The sequence below is a fragment of the Grampus griseus genome (assembly GCF_964374135.1).
Source record: "Grampus griseus genome assembly, chromosome: X".
Taxonomy (NCBI): Eukaryota; Metazoa; Chordata; class Mammalia; order Artiodactyla; family Delphinidae; genus Grampus; species Grampus griseus.
This window is the reverse complement of record NC_138999.1, coordinates 128009582-128029326: the sequence shown is the minus strand read 5'-3', so window position 1 is coordinate 128029326 and position 19745 is coordinate 128009582. Positions and strand designations below refer to the sequence as shown.

Here is a 19745-nt window from a genome sequence, read left to right as displayed (position 1 = left end):
GAACTAGACAGGGGTAGAGGTTGTATAACACCGTGAATGTACTAAATGCTAATGAGTTGTACACTTTAAAATGGTTAAAATTGTGAATTTCATGTTATGTGAATTTTACAACAATACAAACAAAAAGAGGGGGAAAAAAGGTAAGAGAAGAAAGAAAGAGGAGCCAGCCATTCAGGGCTCCTTAGAATGCAGTCCACTCCCCTCACCTCTCCTCACCACAACCCTGTCTCCAGTCTACTGGCCCTCGAAGCCAGGTGCCCCACTGCAGCGCAAGGACCTCTCGGGCCTGGGCCTGGGCCTATGCAAAATTGGCATAGACGGCAGTGCCTTGGACTGGGGGCTTGAGCCCTGGCTTCCAGCCCCAGTTCAGCCCATACCTCCTTGGGTAGTTAGTCCTGGCCCTGTTTACCTTGCAAGCCATTGAGAAGATCTGGCGGGCTGATGTACAGGAAAGATCTCAGCACCCGACAGAGAGCCGCGCTGCTGTGAAGGATTATTGGGGATATTTACGACCAAGCCAAATCGCTCACAAGGCAATTTTCTCTCCCTTATTCCTTCCTGACATGGCAGTCAATTTCCATTTCCGTGACTTGGGCCTCTGAGGATGCAGTATCACAATTCTTACCCTCTTCACCAGGGCATGTGATGCAGGGGGGCGGCCAGGGGCCAAAGCTCAGAGCCCATCCCTCAGACACAGGATGGCTCCTCCAACAAAGGTTGCTGCGTCCCAGAGCCCCAGGCCTATAGCGTGTGTGTGCAGGTTCAGGTCCATGCACCAGGCTGCCTGCTTAGGGGCCTCCATCCTGACCCTGCATGGAGATGACCTCAAAGGGGCTGGCTCTGGCAGAGTGGGACACTTCTAGGCTGTGGGACAAGCTGGTGAGAGGCATTAGGACGTTTCCTTTCTTTAGACGGGCTGCTGGCAGCTCTATATTTGTTTGGAGGCCCCTGCAGTTCCCTCATTGGTACCTCTGGGTCTCAGGGTGCTTAAGAAGGCAGTCCTCCTCCAAGGTCTTGGTGTTCAAGTCCAGCACCTTTGGTCAGGGAAGGTCAAGGCTGGAGCTGGTAATGCTAACATTCTAATGCATGTTTCCCTTTATTAGAAAATTCCTGTCCTGCTTCTCTGCCTGGAAAACTCCTAATCATCCTTCAATACCTTCCCTAATTCTCCCAGGCAAGGTTAGTCACTGCCTCCCTGGGCTTCACAGCAAATACTCATTGAGCCCCTGCTGGGTGCCAAGCACAGTGCCAGGACTTGGGAATACAAAAAGGATCAAGACGGATGTGGTCTCATACTCACAGAGCTGGAAGTCTAGTTAGGAGAGAGAGAGACTGAACAAAGGAAGAAATAAAGGAGGACAATATAAGCAAGTAGTGTTGGCCAGAAAATTAAGATGGGATGATGTAACAGAGTGGCCGAGCAGCCACTTCAGAACAGGTGGCCAAACATGGTGACATTTAAGCTGAGGACTGAATGTCAAGAAGGAGCCAGTAGAGATTGGGGGACAGAGGATGCAGACAACAGGAACAGCAAGTGATTAACCAAACATTATGAGCCTCTACCATCATGAAACAATGATAAAACACACAATGCCTTGGGCAAAGTGCCCAACTGCTCAGCTTGTAGTGGGGATGCAAGGAAAACAATAAGCAAAAGGCAATCACCTCCCTTGAGCGCTTTGGGGGTTTGCCCCCTCCAGTTTGCCTTTTCACCCATCAACCTGCTTCTGCTGGACAAGAGCTCAGAGTACACCAAGCTTAGCATCAATATTTTGTATTATGAAAACATTTCCTCTCTCTTTGATTACTTTGTCATAGTACCTGGACAAACATTTGAAAATTAGTAGACATATTACAATGAGGATAATAGTCAAAATGTATCACTGAACGTATTGTTTCTTAATGGTTAAAGCAGATGTATAATGTATGTTTAATAGGCCACAAACAGGCTGTTTTGGTTAGCCAAAAGTTCAAATTAAATCATGTATAAGCCAGAATGATTTCCCCATATTTCAATATGTGAACATTTTTTCCATCATTTTCCCCTTTTAATTGCAAATCTTTTCATAGAAAGCATTGATAATCAGTATATTTTTCTAGCTCAGTTGGTAGAGCATGAGACTCTTAATCTCAGGGTCATGGGTTCAAGCCCCACATTGCACGCCAAAAACTATAACCAAAACTGGGGTCTAGCTGCTCGCCGCTCAAAAGCCATTAAAGAGGCAAGGTTGGTGGAAAGGAAAGTTTGCTTTATTTTGGACGCTGGCAAATGAGGGTGGGAATGAAGGTAAGGGTGGACGCCTGTCCAAAGGCCGACACCCCCTCTGACAATCAGTGGGCAAGAGCTTTTATAGGCAGAGGGAGGGGGCTACATGCAGATACAGCACAGTCAGCTCTGCAGTCATCTTGAAATTGGTCACCGATGGTCTGACCAGCATCATCTTGATTGTTTTAGGTACAGTTAATCTTCAGTTTGTTTCCATTTCTTGATGCTAGTTGTAGGAACTGTGGCAGCTCATGTCATGGCTACAGTTTGGTCATCATGCAGTTAACTTCTTCCACCTGGCGAGGGTTTCAGTATCTATAAGACAGCTCACAGGCTGTGGCTCAGAATATGACCTATAGCCCTTGAGAAGGAACTAAAGTCCTTGACTATGCTTAATGACTATATTATTATGTTGTCTCCTTTACTATTTCCTTTGTTTCTGCATTTTCTCACTTCTCTGATTAAACTTATTCTTTGGCTAAAGGTTTTCCACAGACAAAAGGCAGGCGGAGAACCTGGGGGGCAAGAATCACAGGGGTAAGAGTAAGGAGGGGAGAGCAGCCTTGCGGGAGGCCAGGAAGGGGGCAAGGGAGGCAAAGGGGGAAAGAGGAAGGGAAGGAGAAAGAAGGAGCAGAGGAAAGGCAGAGAAAGGGTCAGAAAGTGCAAAGACAGCAAGAGAGCTATTGAGGGAGAAAGACGGGGGGGGGGCAGGAGGAAGAGGGTGAGTGATTGGGAAAAAGAGAGGGAACTGGCAGAAGAAGGAAGGAGGGAGAGAGGAGAAAGGAGAGCTAAGAAAGAAAGATCCAGGGAAAGGAAGCCAAAGGGGGTAAAAGGCAGCGGAGGACCACTTCAGGTGGCACCTGGGACCTGGGTGTGAGGGATGACGGGCCAAGCCTGTGAAGACCCATTTCAAAGAGGACATGACCGTGGCCGGCTGGCCAGGCTCCCAGGAGACAATGCGGCATTTCCCCAAGAGTAAAGCCAGCACACCGGCATGCTGCCAAGATTCTCTCCACTGCATGAGTGACACTTGTGCCACCCTTCGGAGTGAGCCCTGCCACCCCGCAGAGCTGTACACTAAGCACTGGGTATTGGGTGCTGCCTGCCGTAAGCCACCAGGATAGGGGCCCTGAAGTCTCCCTGCCCCTCCCCCTCTCTCCCTCTCTCCTTCCTTCCTCCCTCCCTCCCTCCCTTTATCCTTCCTCCCTCCCTCCTTCCTCCCTTCTTTCTTTCTCCACTCAGGACTGGCCACAGCCTTACCTCCGCTGCAAGTCCCTCTACGCCCCAGTGAGACCCACAGTGGAAGCCAGGCAGAACCCAGGTGTGTGAGGCAACACCTCACAGCTGGCCGCTCCCTATACAGCCCTCACTCCTCTCCAACTTGTGGCTTTGCAGGGCCACTAGTCCAAAGGACTAGGTCTCCCCAAATGTAAGGGGGGACATGACACAGAACTAGTTATGGTCACTGGCTATGAAAACTATCCTCTTAAAATGACAGGCAAATACGAACTAGCGGATGAGATTATCATGCCATTCAGAAATGATTCAATACACGGCAACATTTGAAAATATAAAACAAAAAGTTTAAAAAAAAGAAGAAAGAAAATAGGAAAAAACCAAGTTCCAGCCAGATCCAACTCAGAATCTTCAAATGTCACCAATCAGCGCTTACTCCATCTGGCTGTGATGTTATCTCTGCATTTGGGTAAGCAACCCACCAGAAACCCGGGTTTGGGGGCCGCTGTCACTGGAGGATGAACTCAGGGGTAGCTTCCAGGTCGCTTGCCCTCGGCAACCAGCGCGCTGACCTGCCCACACCACGGGGATCTCCTGAGAGGAGTGTCGAAGCTGTCCTGCAGTGGGCACAATTAACTCTCAGCACGTTTGGATACCACGGCCATGGCCTCACCTGCCTTGTCTCTGGGCCAAGGAAAACTGTTTTCTGTTCCACAGAGTCAGAACTGAAAAGGAAGAGCAGGACGGCGCCTGTGAAATGAGCTAGGTTCCCGGGACTCTTTTCAGGCGTATTTCCTCTTTTCCAGACTCTGTTTGCCACACATCCCCCGCCCCCGGCCCACATCTGCACAGAACTGGTTTATTTCCTGAAACCACTGCTGTGCTATGTATTCACTGGACACATACTTGTTTCCTAAAGGGCTGTCCTTTTATTTCCTAGGTTTAGTAGGAAACACAGACAAAGCCAAGCACGTTTAAAAATAGAGAAATACACTGGTTTCCTCATTCTTACAACAAATATTTATTGGCATCTGCTCTGCACCGAGCACTGAACGGGGAGGAGATGGAGCCACAAGAGGTGACTCGATTCAGCAGGGCTGGGGGATCTCTGGAGCCCCCCAAATCAGGGTAGCTTTAGGAAAGGTCAATTTCAACTGGAAAACTGGGGAACTGGTCCCAGCCCTTGCAAAAGAGGGCCCAAGGAGGGGAAAGGACAAGGGCCATGGCTTCAGGGTCCAGTATGAGGAGGCAATGTTCCCAGGCCACTGTAGTGCACCCCAAATAGTTCCACTGTCTGGAGACAGGGCTCCAACTTGGCCTCTCTTTCTAAGCACATTGCATATCCAAGTGCTCCGCGATGAATCGATCGGCAGAGGTGACTCACAGGCAGACAGCCAGCGTGGTCACGGAGCCCTGTCTGCATTCCCAATTTGCCTGCTCGGGTTGTCACTTTGATAATGTTATTTACCAAGCCAGATGCCCCGAATGCCTGTCCCCAGCCCCTACTCGAGCCCTCCAGCCATTGTCTCTGTGCGCCTGTCACATCTTGTCACTGCCTCCCTGAATTCAACAGGTCTGGGCAGCCTGTCTACAGACTTGCCTGCTCACTTTTTCGGCCTCAGGAGCCAGAAAGGTGGCCTAGGGGCCCCAGCCCCACCCTTCTCAGAGCGGGTCCCAGAGGGGAATGTCCCACAGCTACACCCCGCCTGTCTTTCGTCGCGCAAGAAGGGGGAGTGCCAACAATGGCTCTGTAGCGTGGCACTGTGCCGCTGGCAGATGTGCTCAGGGACCTGGGCAGTGAGAGGAGGGGGCGAGGGGCGAGGCTCCGCTGGGGGGATGGGGATGGAGAGACCTAGGGCAGGTGTCTAAGAGCTTCCTCCTGTCATGCCCTGTGCCCACGGCTGCGCTTCTCTCCGCGCCCAAACCTCTTCCCGCCCGGAGACCTTGGGGTGCCCCCGCTCCCTGGAGTCCAGGTGGAGCAAAAGCGTTCCCGCGATGTGGAGGGTTGGCAAGGGCTTGGAAAGCGCCGCGGCCCGCTCCACTGGCGGCGCGAGAGCGCCCCGCTCTGCTTTGTGGCCGGAGGCGGAACAGCAGCTGGGCGAGCGGTCTTGAGCCCGAAGCAGCCTGGCCAGCGGGCACCTCTAAGATGCTGGCCCAAGCAGAGGCTGCTGTTCACCCGACCCCGGCCGCCTGCCCACCCCACTTCGCTGGGCCTCCAAGACCTGGGCCCCAAAGGCTGTCCCCTTCAGCACTGGACGGACCAGCTGTACCCTGGTGGGGCTGGGGCAGTTCCCACCTCCCCAGAAGTAGAGTGCCCCAAAAAGCCAGAACAGAAGGGTCTCCAGAGACCTTACCTGTCATACAGATAGGAAAACAGAGGCTGCAAATTCAAGGCAGGGCTTTGTTCGTGGGCAACGCTAAGAACTTCTGATTATTACCGTGTCACCACTGCTCCCATCCAACACTAGTCCCAAAGCCCCTCTAACCCAGCTTGACCTCTTAAACCAACAAAGAGAGTCGGGCTATGCCCTTGGGACTCAGACCCTCAAGAGTACTACAGATCCCAGGGATACCCACTCCTCCAGCTGGCTTCTGATTCTTCCACTCCGGGAAGAAGTTGGAAGGACTTGGATGTGGCACAAGCCCAGGTTACAAAACTGAGTTGGCATTTAAATGACCTAACAACAAATTGCCCAATTTAATTTGCTTACTCAATTCAATAAAAGAGAAAAAAGAAAACCCATCTAATTAAATACATTGATCCATAGAAACTGGCAACTCTGAAGTTCTGACTGGATGTTAGCGATTGGACAAACTTGAGTGATGCAAGGGTGTAAGTGGAAATAAGACAAATCAATTCTCCTCCCAACCCCAGAAGGGCTGCAAGGGGCCCTGAGAAAATCGTTCCTTACAATAAGTGGGAAACCAAGCCCAAAAGGGGAAGAAACTTGTCCAAGTTCCACCAGGGAGGCAAAGTTAATTCTAGGGTCTGCGGAGCCCAAGAGAGCACTGGGTTCATGCTCCACTCCAGCCACAGACTGGGACCCTTGGCCTTACTCTTCAGTATCCTTCCCCTATTGGCACCTTGAACCTGGACCTGGCATGCCACCTTGCTTGTCCAGACAGCTCTTCTGCATCCTTCAAGACCTTAGGCAACTATCAGTTTCTCCAGGACAAATCTGTCCATGGAGGACAAAACTGCAGCTTGCTCAGACCCCCCTTAGAGCACTGCCCAGTTTGAGTAATGTGAGTACAGCTAGGCGGAAGGTTCTGGAAACGAGCAGAGCCTCTCCAAGCCTGGAGGATCCAAGAAAGGATGATTTGATTGGAAATAACGATAATGTCTTCTTCCTCAACTTCCTCACTGTGCTGTACTGCAGGTCTCCAAAGGTAGAAATTTCCAAGTCCCCAGCAAGTTCCTGGGCTCCCAGGCCAGTGCCCATATCAGGACCTCCACATGACCCTAGTCCCAGCCACAGCACTGAGCCCCTTTGGACCTGTGCTTAGCAAACCTTTTAGCTCGAAATGCATCTTCGTCACCGTTCTGATTGGGGCTAGCTGTAGCAGGCTTGGTGTCGGGCCCTAACTCAGGACTGGCTTGTCCTTCTAGGGAAATGTCTGCCTTGGAAAGAAGCAAAATCACTTAGTCCTTGGCAGCTGTGTCTCTGCCGGGCGGAGGTGACCTGCAGCTGAACCCACAGCCAGTATGGCAAGCCGTTCCTCCCACTGGGACCAGATAGCACCCCATGCCTGCTTACGAGCACTCCCTGTTCAGCTGTGGAGCTCTGCCTTCAGCGGGGCCCTATGGGGCCAAGTCCCCACCCACACCCCCGGGCCCAAGTAGCCTCAGCTATGGGGAGGGCATTATGAATTCCACACAGACCTCTCCCCAAGGAGCAAGGAGGAGAAAAGACACAAATACAGATAAGCAATGGGGACAGGGGCATTACAACTGCTTGTAAGGGATCAGAGAAAGCTTTGGGGGGAAGTGGCATTAGGACTGACTTTGAAGGATGAGAAGGATGTTGCAGCAGAAATTTGAGGGAGGAAGTGGGTGTAAGCTGAATTCCCTCTGGGGCAGCTTCAGGTGGGTTATGAGTCTATGTGGCCGCAGCATGCCCAGGGCATATGAGGGTTAGCAGAGAGAGAGAAAGCCTGAGGATATGTGATCTAATCCAAGAGAGAGAGAGAGAGAGAGAGAGAGAGAGAGAGAGAGAGAGAGAGAGGGAGAGAGAGAGAGAGAGGAGGGAGCCAGCCCCGCAGAGAGTTCCAGGCATTCAGCATGTAAATAGCACTGTGATGGCTAATGGCTGCTAGAGGTACTGGCGACAGGAGGGGGACCAGCAATAATGTCTGCCTCGGGGTGTGGACAGTCAAATGGGGTTTGAAACAGACAGTAAACAGGGAAACAAATATACAGAATGATGAGAGAGTGATGAATGCCCTGAAGAAAATCAAACAGGGTGATCAAACGGAACGTGACAGAGCAAGTGGGAGCTGTTTTCAATGTGGATCTCAGCAAGGGCCCCTTCAGAGCCCTGAAGACAAGGGCCCAGCCACAGCAAGGTCCAAAGGCAGAGGAATCAAGGCAGAGGAAAAGCAAGGGGCACAAAAACAGAAAGAAGCTGGGCATGAGTGTGCAAGGAATTAAAAGGAGACTGGAGGGCCTGGGGTAGGGCGAAGCGGGGGGAGAGAGGAGTCGGCAAGGCCACAACACACGGGAACTGGAGACCATGTCTTGAGTTTGGATTTTATTATAAGAATAATAGAAAACCACTAGCAGGTTTTAAGCAGAGGAGTGATGTGATAGGATTTTCATTTTTTAAAAACCTCGATGGCTGGGTGGAGAGGATTGCAGGGAGGCGAGGTGGAAACAAGGATACCAGTCTGGAGATGACTGCAGCCATCCAGGAGAGAGCTGGTGGCAGCCTGGACCAGGGTGAGGCCAGTGGAGGCGGGAGAAGTGCATGGATTCTGATTTTATTTTGAAAGTTAAGTAGAGTGTTTCCTGGATGGTTGGATATGGTGGATGAAGCAAAGAGAGGAGTCCAGGATAACTCCAAGAGTTTGGCCTGAGCAACTGGAAAGGTGTACGTGCCATGGCTGACACGGGGAGGGTGGGAGGGAGCCGGTGTTCATGGTGAAACGCCATGGTGGTGTCAGTTAGGTATTTGGATATTTCGCCATCATCCGTGCTCCACCTTCATGGGCCATTGGAATAGTTACTTACAGAATTCTTTTCTTTAAATCAACCTTAAATCGGCTCTCATTTTTCTTTAGCTCCATGCTGAGGAATAATAACCATAACATCAAGTGTTTTGTGGGTTAGTAGCATTTTTTCTGAATACAGATTAAAATAATAACCACCAGGTCCCCTTGCAGTTCAACCCTGACATTTCCTCCATACCCAGCCAAGCCTGGGCATCTAGCATACACAGACTTGAACTGAGCCATTTGGCTTTGACACGCAGGAACATCTGAGGGCATTTGAAGGGATCACAGCAGGGTATTCGGGAGAGAGACGTGGTCCCACAGCTCAGTGAGGCTCTGTAAGTAGCCACCGAACTGCCTCCATGGGCCCTTCTCAGCCCTCTGCTTGGGGATGGGGGGTTCACAGAGCAGAGCCCACCATCCTTTCCTTAGGTCCAAGCGCCCTCTGGTGGCCGGGTTCCGGTGCACCGGTGCACTGGGGGCTTCCCAGCTCCTGTTTCTGGAAGAGGGGGACCCTCTGCCTTGGCCTCTCCCTGGAGAAAGGGGCAAGAGGTCAGACTAGCTTTAGGCTCCAGACTGAGGGACAGATAGATGGTGCTGAGTCTGGGACTCAGGCGGGGCCAAGGTGGGGCCGGCAGTCTGCAAGCCAGGCAGGAGCCACCGAGGGTCAGACCGAAAGGGGAGGGAAAGTGGTGGGTGGGAGAAAGGGCTCTTGTTTCCTATAGAAGTTCACCAGTGCAGAGAAATGCAACTTGATGACCATATACAAATAGGGCAATTTACCTTCGGTGGGATTTTCAGAGGAAAAGAAAAAATATTCCAACGTAACCATTTTTAAATTAAGAGCAGGGAACATTAGACTGTGCTGAATAAATACTATAACCGGTAATGGAAAATGTACTTCTTATATTACAGCCAGTTACGGGAGAGAAGCGGGGTTGGCGGCCAGTGACAAGAAGGAGAGAGTCATGCTCTTGCCGAGAGAGCAACTGAGGAGGTGGCTGGACAGGCTGACGGGGGGTGCAGAGATAAGCACTGTCTGCTTAGGATGACACCCATGTGCTCACTCAGGCGTCCACGCTGCATCCACACAGGAGTTAACATTGGTGCACGCACACACGCATTCACACACTCACAGATATTCCTGCTGTTACTCCTTCATCCTCTTCTCAATGAACAAACTGTGCTTAGATGAGAAGAGACCAATTGCCAAACAGAGACTGGCAGTCCAGTGTGCAAGGGAGTCTTGCATAGAAGGCTGTGGTGGGGCTGAGAGAAGGAAGAACTGAGTCTTCGAGGAAGAAAAGGCAGAAAAGAGTGATCCATGCAGAGGGAACAGCATGAGGAAAATCCTAGAAGCCTAAGAGAACACAGGCATTCGAGGCACCACAAAAAATTAGCAGTGACTGAACTCGAGGATGTCTGGGGAAAGGGAAGCCAAGGAGAGAGTGGGAGCTGAGAACCCTAAAGTCTGCGTCTCAAACCGGTGGGCTCCCCATGTGACCCAGGTGTGTCACCTGCTTTGCGCTGGGGAAAACCAGATCCAAGATACAATGTTCACCTGACTGATGTGGACTAAAAGTCATGGACCCGTTGGTGCTGGACTGAGGGTGAAACAGGCTCCAGGGAGAAATGCTGCAGATTTCTTGCTGAAACCAAGGCAACATTCTTCAATGCAGTCATCCCTCTGCCTCTGGGCCCAGTGCCATCCTAGGGCTACAAAACTAACATCTACTTGCGGTCCTAGCCCATGGTGGAAACTGACGTCCTTAGCGCAGCCTTAGCCATGAGAGTCTGGGCAAGCAGCTGGCTGGTCTCCAAGGCTTCTACCTCTTAGTGGCTTAGCCTCTCTGGAAGTGAAGGAGATTAAAGCCTTTTCTTCCAGTCCCATACCAAAAGGGAGGGCATACACAGAACACTGGCCTATCACGAATGCTGCCTCCCTACCTCTGCCACTCTCAGGGATCAGGGCCTAGGCATGGGTAATGTTCCAGATCTCTCCAAGTAAGTCTTCCCCTGATTGAGATTTATTACTACAAGCTAGGGAAGAGGCCAAGAAATTACATTAAATTTAAAAAGAAGTCTGGCTAGAAGAATGAATCCCAATAAAAATGAATGGTGACACCAAAACTCAGGCAACAAAAGAAAAAAATAAATAAACTGGACTACAACAAAATTAGAATTTTCTGTGCATCAGAGGACACGATCAGCAGACTGAAAATGCAACCTATGGAATGGGGAGAATTTGCAAAGAACATGTCTGTTTTGGGTTAATTTCCAGAATATATAAAGAACTCCTACTACTCAACAACTACAAAAAACAAATAATCCAATTGAAAATTGAGCAAAGAACTAAATAGACATTTCTCTAAAGAAGACAAACAAATGGCCAACAAGCATACAAAGAGATGCTCAACATCAATAATCATCAGGGAAATGAATCTCAAAACTGCAAAGAGATACCACCTCACACCCATTAAGATGACTACTGTCAAAAAAATGCAGTAAACAACAAGTGTTGGTGAGAGTGTGAGGAAATGGAACCCTTGTACACTGTTAGTGGGAATGTAAAATGGTGTAGTCACTGTGGAAAACAGTATGGCGTTTCCTCAAAAAGTCAAAAATAGAACTGCTATATGCTGCAGCAACTCCACTTCTAGGCATATACTCAAAAAAAGTGACAACAGGAACTTGAACAGACATTTGTACGCTCATGTGCATAGCAGCCTTATTCATAGTAGCCAAATGATGGAAATAACCCAAGTGTCCATTGTCAGATGAGTAGATGAACAAAATGTGGTCTATCCATACAATGGAATATTATTCAGCCTTAAAAAGGAAGGAAATTCTGACAGCTTTTACAACACGATGAACTTTGAGGACATTATGCTAAGTGAAATCAGACAGTCACAAACAAAAGGACCAATACTGTATGATTCCACTTATATAACATATCTAGAGACAAAAGGTAGGATGGTGATTGCCAGGGCTGGAGGGAGGGAGACTGAGGAGTTGTTACTTAATGGGGACAGAATTTCAGTTTCACAGTTTGAAGAGTTCTGCAGATTGGCTGCACAACAATGTAAATGTACTTAACACTACCAAACCGTGCATTTTAAAAATATTTAAGATAGTAAATTTTATGTGTACTGAACCACAATTAGTAGAGAGATAGAGAGAGAGAGAACTGGTATGCACAAAGGCATCAGAGTCTGCACCTAGATATTCCTGCCCACTAATTAGCACTTGTCCTTGGGGTTCCTGATCATCTGGTGGTACCCACTCAAGTATCTGAGCCTTCAGGAGAGCCTCCCCAAATCCACAGACATAGCCGGTGTTTCTGTAAAGACATGGCTTCTGGCAAATGGAAACATAGGAGTTTTGGTGTGTTCACTTATTGCCCCAGTGAATAAACATTCTCCAAATTCCTCCTCTGTGCCAGGCATGTCTCCAAGGCTACAGACAGAGCAGTGAAGGAGACTGCCTTGGCCCTGCCCTCAAAGAGCCCACAGTCTGGAAACTGGATCCATTAAAATGGACCACCCAGTGTCATAAAGAGCCAGGACAGAGACGCCTAGAGAGGGGGTGATTGACGGCCTCGTGTGGGAGCCCGTTCAGTCAAGGGAGCCTTCTCCAACAAGTTGTTACCTGAGCTGAGTCCAGAAGGACCAGTAGGGCTTAGGCAGGCAGCAGAAGACAGCAGAGGGGATTCCAGGCGGAGTGAGTCCTGAGTAAGGGAAAAAGAGAAATATGGGGAAAAGAGAGGGCTTGAGGTAAGAAGGGAGAGAACATTAGCAGCGTGGAGCAATAACCACAAATAGTTCAAAGGAATTTATTAACTCGTAAGTGTTTCTACTGCAGATGTTAACTTGAAGAGTCTTCCACCCACCACCAGCCTCAGGGCCTCTTCAGAAATGCTCTGCATAGAGGTGATGGCCAGAGCTCCTGCCCACCACCTTCTCCAGCATTGTCTGCTGGCCCACTGCTAGTTCCTCACTCCCTGCTCTGGAATGGACTCGAGACCAGGAGCATCATCATCCCCCTGGTCTAGAGAAGACCTCAGGGGTCGCAGTCCTGGTTGGCAGACAGGCAGACGGATCGACAGAGCAGGACTTGGAGTGAGCACCTCCTACCTGCCCCCCTCCATACTTTTGTCTGCCTTGGAAGACAGACACTGAGACCAGTGCTAAGCGTCTGCCGCCAGTGCTTGAACTACATACTCATGCAGGGAAATGGAGATATTCAGAAGACATATTAGAAAAGAACCAAGTGAACTGTATATAAAATAGATAACCAACAATAACCTGCTGTACAGCACAAGGAACTCTACTCAATACTCTGTAATGGCCTATATGGGAAAAGAATCTAAAAAAGAGTGGATATATGTATATGCATAACTGACACCTGAAACTAACACAACATTGCAAATCAACTATATTCCAGTAAAAATTTAAAAAGAAATTTTTTAAAAAGGAGAAGAACAAAGTGGGAGGTGACTAGGTACAAAGGAGCCCAGAGAGATGCTGCTCTCCTCTTCCTTCCTTAAACTTGGACAGGCTGAAGCTTCTGGAAGCCGAGCCAAACACGGTCTGCACCCTGCACAAGATGGGCTGTTAGTTGGACTTGGAGAAGGGCTTCTGGATGATTGAGTCAAAAACCTGCTGACAGAGAGGCTTCTGGGAGAAATCAAGGGGACATGGGGGTAATGCATATATATGTGGGGACCTACACAACTCTTCTAGCCCCCGGGGTCAAGGCCAAGGCTGCAGAGGCAGCTGGGACCAAGGCATTATGGCTTCTCAGCAGCAGCTGGCTTGGGGCTATTCATTCCATCTGACAGGTAGTCATCCTCATTATTCTGCTTCATCTTGGTTTCCAAAACCATGATGCGCTGCCTGAGCTTCTGCTGGGCCCCTGGGTACTCAGCCAGCAGGCAGGGAAAGCGAGTGTACAAGGTCTCCATGTTGGTTTCCAGCTGTTCTAGCTTCTTCTGCACATCCGCCTCGATGCTGGCTGCCACCTCATTCTCATCCAGCAATCCCTCCTTCATCAAGATCTCCCGGCCTCTCTCCTCCAAGACCCTCTTGGCATCAGGGTACTCCGTCACAGCTTCCATAAGATCATCCTTGGACAAGCAGAAGAGATCTGAGTAGCCAAGGCTTCGGATATTGGCTGTGCGTCGATTGCCCGTTTTGCTGCCTTTAATGTTAAGAATACTGATCTCTCCAAAGCAACTCCCAGCCAAGAGCAGGGCATACTGAGTGACACCATCATCAGCCACCACTGCCAATTTTCCTTCCTTGATTATGTACATCTCCTTCCCAATACCCCCTTGTAATCCCCAGGACTGAAGACCTGAGGATGGAGCTTTAATACCAGCTCCACCAGCAGGCCAGCCTCACAATCCTGAAAGATGCACACTTTCTTGAGTGTGAACAGGTGGATGTTGATGGCTATCTCAGCCCTCAGCTTGGATGGCAGCTTCTTGAGAACTTCCCGCTCATCCACACTCTTCTTATTGGTCCAGAGGTAGTCAAACCACCTAATGACCTTGGCTTCCATCTCCTTGCTGACCTTTTGGAACTGCATATAGTGTTTGACGGCATCGATCTTGGCCTGGAACTCAGCCCGGGTGGCGTTCATGTTGGAGATCATGGAGCCCACGTTACCCACGATGGTGGCAAAGATGAGGACACCAATCGGGAAATCAAAGATGACAAATAGGTACTCCTCATCTTTTACGGGGGGTGGTGTCACTCCAATGGTGGTGAGGGTCAGTGTAGACCAGTAAAGGCAATAGATGCATTTCCTAGACAGGTAGCCATACTCAGGGTCAATGATGTTGGAGTAAACCCAGGTGTCGACCCCAAAACCAATGGACTTGGAGATGGCGTAGTAGATGCAGGCATTCCAGCAGATGATGACCAAGATGTAGAGGACCAGGTTGCTGATGTGGAAGATGTTGTGGTGGCTGGTGCGTGTCTCAGTGCGGTCAAAGAACTCAAACATCCGGGCAAAGTGTAGCAGGCGGTTGAAGCGCAGCTCAGGTCTGTGGATGCCCACAGCAAAATAGATCAGGTCTGTAGGGATGATGGAAGCCACATCCAGCTTGAACTGCAGGGTGTGGATGTAGTTGTCCCGCAACATCTTGGTATCTTTGACCAGCAGCCCCTGCTCCAGGAAACCTGATGGAGACACAGCCAACATATCACCTCTGCCTTCAGGCCTGTCCCTCCTGGTAGACTAGTATTCAGCAAGGAACAAAGTGATCACTCAACTCTCTTTCCCAAGGAGGGGTATAGGAAACTCAGAGCATGGCTGGCCGTAAGTACCCTAAGACATCACCCCCAAATCACCACCAACCTGTGTCCCAGACAAACATTTGAGGCTAACACCATGCCAAGAGGGCTTCCTGAGAACGTGGATCCAAGCCTTTGGTCTCATGGGCCATGGTCCTGCCTGCACATCCCAGTTATCCACTTACCTGTGCGCAATCGGATGAAGAGGTCTGCGATGTAGACCACATCTGAGAAGTAGTCCAGCACCAGCCATACTATGCAGTAATCTTTCTGTAGGTCACAGGCTCTTCAGGAAGACAGGGCTGGGCTTCACCATAAAGCTAGCCAAGGCCCCCTGAAGTCCCCAAACTGTTTGCACACTGTGAGCAGGGCTTGGGATGGCCACCAGAGGCACTGATGAATCAATGTCAGTCTGCTGCCAAGAAGACATTCACAAGCAAGTACTACTCCAACCCTTATTATTATGTAGACATCACTACTGACGATTACTTGTCTGTCTTGCCCGCTGGACTATGAGCTCCAAGAAGACAGAGACCACCACCTCTTCGTCATTACTGCATGCCCCATATCTTAGCCCAGAGCACATCTTAGCCCAGGATTCAAGTGCTCAACAAGAGTGAGTTGACTGAAAAACGAGTTGTTGGAAGAATGCACACAATACACAGCTGAATAGCTTCCATGCTCGGCTCTTCGACACACACCTATTGAGAACCCAACGCAGAGTACTGGCCAACCCAGATGAGAGAGAGAGCAGTAGCTGGGCTTAGACTCGAAGCAGTGGGAATGAAGAGAGGTTGGAGATGGCAGGAGAGTTTTAGGAGGAATTGACGAGACTTGGTGACTGGATGGGTAGGGGCCTCGGGAGAGGGCAGAAGAAGGGACAGAACCCTGGATGATGACTCAGTGAGCATACAAGTCAAGGGAGGAGCACTGAGCTCTGATTACTTGGTTACACTTAGAATAAAACCCAGCCCCCTCCCCTGGCACACAAAGCCTGTCTGATGCTTCACCTGCAGTCCTCCAGCCACACTAGGCCATCCTGAAACAGGGGCTTGGCACCTTGTTGTTCCCTCCTCCCAGAATGTTCCCTCCACCAACCTGAAGCATCTAAATAGCCGACTTCCTCTCGTCACTCAGGTCTCAGCCAAGGTACCACCTCCTCAGAGAAGTCCACCCTGAATGTCCTTTCTCTAGTAGCTCCCTGCCTCTGGTCCTTGGACTCATCTCGGGCATTGGTTTGTTCATGTTCACTGTCAGTGTCCCCCACTAGCCTGAGAGCTCCAGGAGTGCAGAGACCACGTGTGTCTTTTTCACCACATTGTCCCCAGCCCTGAGCACTAGGCCTAGCACCCAGTAGGTGCTCAGTCAAATCCTTGCTGAATGAATGACTGAGGTAGGGGATGGGGGGCAACACTGTCAGGAAAAGCTACATGTGGAGAATGACTTCAGAACTGAGACTGCAAGAAGAATCTCCATAGGTTGAAAATGGGGAAAGGGAATTTTCTCTTGAGGAAACAGCATGTCCTGATCCAAGAATAGTGAGTGCTGGGGCTGGGGTATGTCCAGAAGGTGGAGCTAGAGAGAAAGGCCAGGTCCAGAGGGCCTTGAAGGCCACGCTGAGCGCTTGAACTTCATCCTGTGGGCAATGAGGGACCATTGAGAGGTTTGTGAGGAAGGCCTGACATCATCAAATCCCAGTTTCTATCAATCATGCTAGTTGCAAGTGTGGAAGATGCATTAGAGAGGGCAAGAGTGCCTGTAAGGAATGGCTGCAGGGCTTTTGTACTTGTCCCAGGGAGAGAGGGGGCCGGCCTCACCTAGGACAGTATCGGTTTGGATGAGGAAGTAGGAAGAGATTACAGACACCAGGAAAAGGATAGACATGAAGCTTTTGGCAGCATATTAAATCGGGTTGGGGTTGAAGGAGCTAGGGGTTAATAGGGAAGAGGGAGGGGCCACTGGTAAGCAGGGAATCCAGAAAGAGGGCTGGGTTGGGGTGAGCTCTGTGTCCACAACTGGGACTGGGTTGCTTTGGCCACACCCTCCCAGACCACCCCCTGCTCACCTGGCCACCAGAAGGCACCAGTTGTAGAGGACAGGCATGGCGATGACAAATAGCTAGCGGTAGTACCAGTCCCCAGCTGGGTCCAAGACAAATAGTTCACATTTCTTCCTGAGGAGACAGAGGCCAGGCTTGGGAACTGGCTCCCCAGTGTGGCCCCAGCCCAGCTTCCAGTAGCCAGGGGACCCTGGAAAAGCAACACCTAAGGGTATATGTGGTGTGAGGGACGGGTTGTCTTAGGGCCTCATTTTTCAGGAAGCCACAACCTGGCACTGTGCATCTGAGTAGAGCTTGGAGGGCGAAGAGACCCCACATGGGCCCACTGGCTCTTCTGTCCTCTGGAAGTCTCTTGCCCAGAGGGCGCATGAGGGGTAGTGCTTTCACTGAGGCAGGCTTCAGGCCCTGGGAAGGGACGTCCACAGCATGGTAATGAGGGCTCAGGGCCGGTTCCCACATCCCTCCGGGGAAGAGAGAGGAACTCCAAGCAAGGAAGTGTCACGTGCTTCCTGTCCCCGCCCCCGCCCCCACTCCCTGTTTAGTCCCCGGCCTCCAGCTCCCAAATCACTTTCCCAGATGCTGTGTCCTGCCTTGGCAAGAGCTCTTTTCCCCTACTGGCCAGACATCCACAGTCGCCTACTCATTCCTCAAAGAACAGACCCTCCAGCTCCGCCTTCTCTGGCCTCCCCGCTTGTTCTGTCTCGCTCAGTCGTTTCTGGGCCTTCTCCCACCAGGCAGCCCCCCAGCATGGCCTCTTCAGAGACCCACCCCTGTGCTCACATGGGCACCGGTACTGGCATCCCCTCCACGGCATTCCCTATATGCACCCTCCTCTGTAGTTACTGACCACTAGAGCCCAGGCTGGGGCTGGCGCACCATTGGCTGAGCCCTCTCCCCGCCCACATTCAGGTAAGCAGCAAGAGGACAGCCGGCAAGAGGCAGCTAAGGTGAGAAAAGCCAGCAGGGGCTCCTGTGGCAGGTGGGCCACTGGCTGGTAGAGAGGGCATAGGCCCTGGTCAGCCCCTGGCTGTGCTATGAGAAACCCCAGCACACCCTCCGACCGCATGCTTGGGAGCCCTTCCAGTCCCACAGGCCAGACAGCTATACTTGCTGCCCTTACCCTCGCTGTCCTTGTCGCCTTTGCCATCTCCTTGCTGTGTCGTCACGGTCTGGAGCTCAGGCCCACAGAAACGCTCAAGGAACGAGTCAGGTCTGGGCTCCTCCTCGTGGAAATTCTTGTTGGCCCACTCTCTGATGACCCCCACCAGGCAGGCAATCCTAGAGAGGAGAGAAGAGAACCACACTGTGGAGAGAGGACCTGCGCCGAGGACAGGAGGATGGCGCTCGGGTGTGACTCCCAACACAGCAGCCTGAGGGGTAAGGGGCTAATCTGGGAAGACTTCCTGTAGGAGGTGCCGTCTCTGTCGATTGTGAAGAACAAACAGGGGGTCTCTGGGGCAAGATGGAGATGATGCTAAGGGAGGACAGGTCAGGAGGAAGGTTGGCTCAAGCTTCCTGAGTTCCCCATGGGGCCTACAACTCTGGGCTGGAGACCTGGGAGCCCTCTACCTATACCCTTCCGCTGGGAAGCATCTCTCCTCCCAACAGTGCCACAGGCAAGTCTGAAGAGAAACCTGCACTGCCACTCCGAGCCTGCTCACAGGAGCCTCCTCCCGAGAAAAAGTTGAGCTAGGACAGCGTTGACAGTACTTCCCAGAGGTCTTGATAGAGAGGCCCTGTGGGACAGAGAGGACCCCATGATCTGACAGGCCCCATGGGACGGAGGGGTTGCAGCAGGGCAGTGGTGAAACCCACCTGCAGAAGCCACCCCTCCTCTGCAGCCTCTGTAGTTGTGAGGAGGTGTCATCGTCGGCCGCAGACTGTGGCCTGCAGAGGAAGGAGCAGGGGTGACCAAGGGCTTGTTTGTTTCTTTGTTTTTTGTCTCCTATTAGCACTCTCCCCTCCCGTCGTCCTTTTAGAGGCTGTCCTTGAGCCAAAGATTATTTACTCTGTGACAATGAGGCACAGTTGGGAGAAAGTCGCAGCCTCAGGGCCACCTCTGCAATGATCCAGCCTCAGCAGACTCACCTGTTGCTGGTCCTGTGGTCATCTTCGCCATTGACCTTGATGGCAGGAGGTGCATGATGGCTGTGGTTATTGGCTAGGGAGCTCTTCACTCCATTGGCTTTTTCTGTCATCTTCCATGCACAACCAGGACCCTCACCTGCCAGGGAGAGGCCCAAGAGGGAGGTCACAGAACACCCTGGCACCCATATAAGGCGGGAGGGCCTCAGGTGAGCACTGAGAACAGAGCCAGGGCCCACTTGGCAAACCCCAGCTCCCCTGGGTATTGCTGTGGCAGTGCAGGGCAAGGGTATCTGCATCGCCAGCATGGCAGGTTCCAGGCACCCAGGAGATGCTGCTCTTCCCACCCCCATAGGCAATTTCAAAGGCAAACAGTGCTAAACTGCGTGATGTGTTTTTTCTTTTACCTCAGTGAACTTCTTGACATATGAACTAACAGAGGGAAACCAAACCAAACGAGAAACTGTTTAAGCCATCTCCTGTTGTCCGGCACAGGCTGAAGCTGCTGAGCGCCTCCAAACTAGCCACTGACCCCAAATTCTTGCCCCCACCCCCAGCTCTCTGCTTCTCCTCAGGTGGGAGTCCTATC

At 51.1% G+C, this 19745-nt stretch overlaps 1 protein-coding gene across 1 annotated transcript; it reads right to left on the bottom strand.

Moving 5' to 3' along the window:
* Positions 1 to 13502: 13502 nt before the first annotated feature.
* On the bottom strand, positions 13503 to 19269 carry CNGA2 (cyclic nucleotide gated channel subunit alpha 2; the record flags this gene model as incomplete). Its single annotated transcript, XM_082681678.1, is given in 8 exon segments — positions 13503 to 14041; positions 14044 to 14898; positions 15198 to 15298; positions 17078 to 17130; positions 17134 to 17185; positions 18179 to 18349; positions 18887 to 18958; positions 19160 to 19269. Coding segments are annotated over 8 exon segments (1953 nt in total).
* Positions 19270 to 19745: the final 476 nt, after the last annotated feature.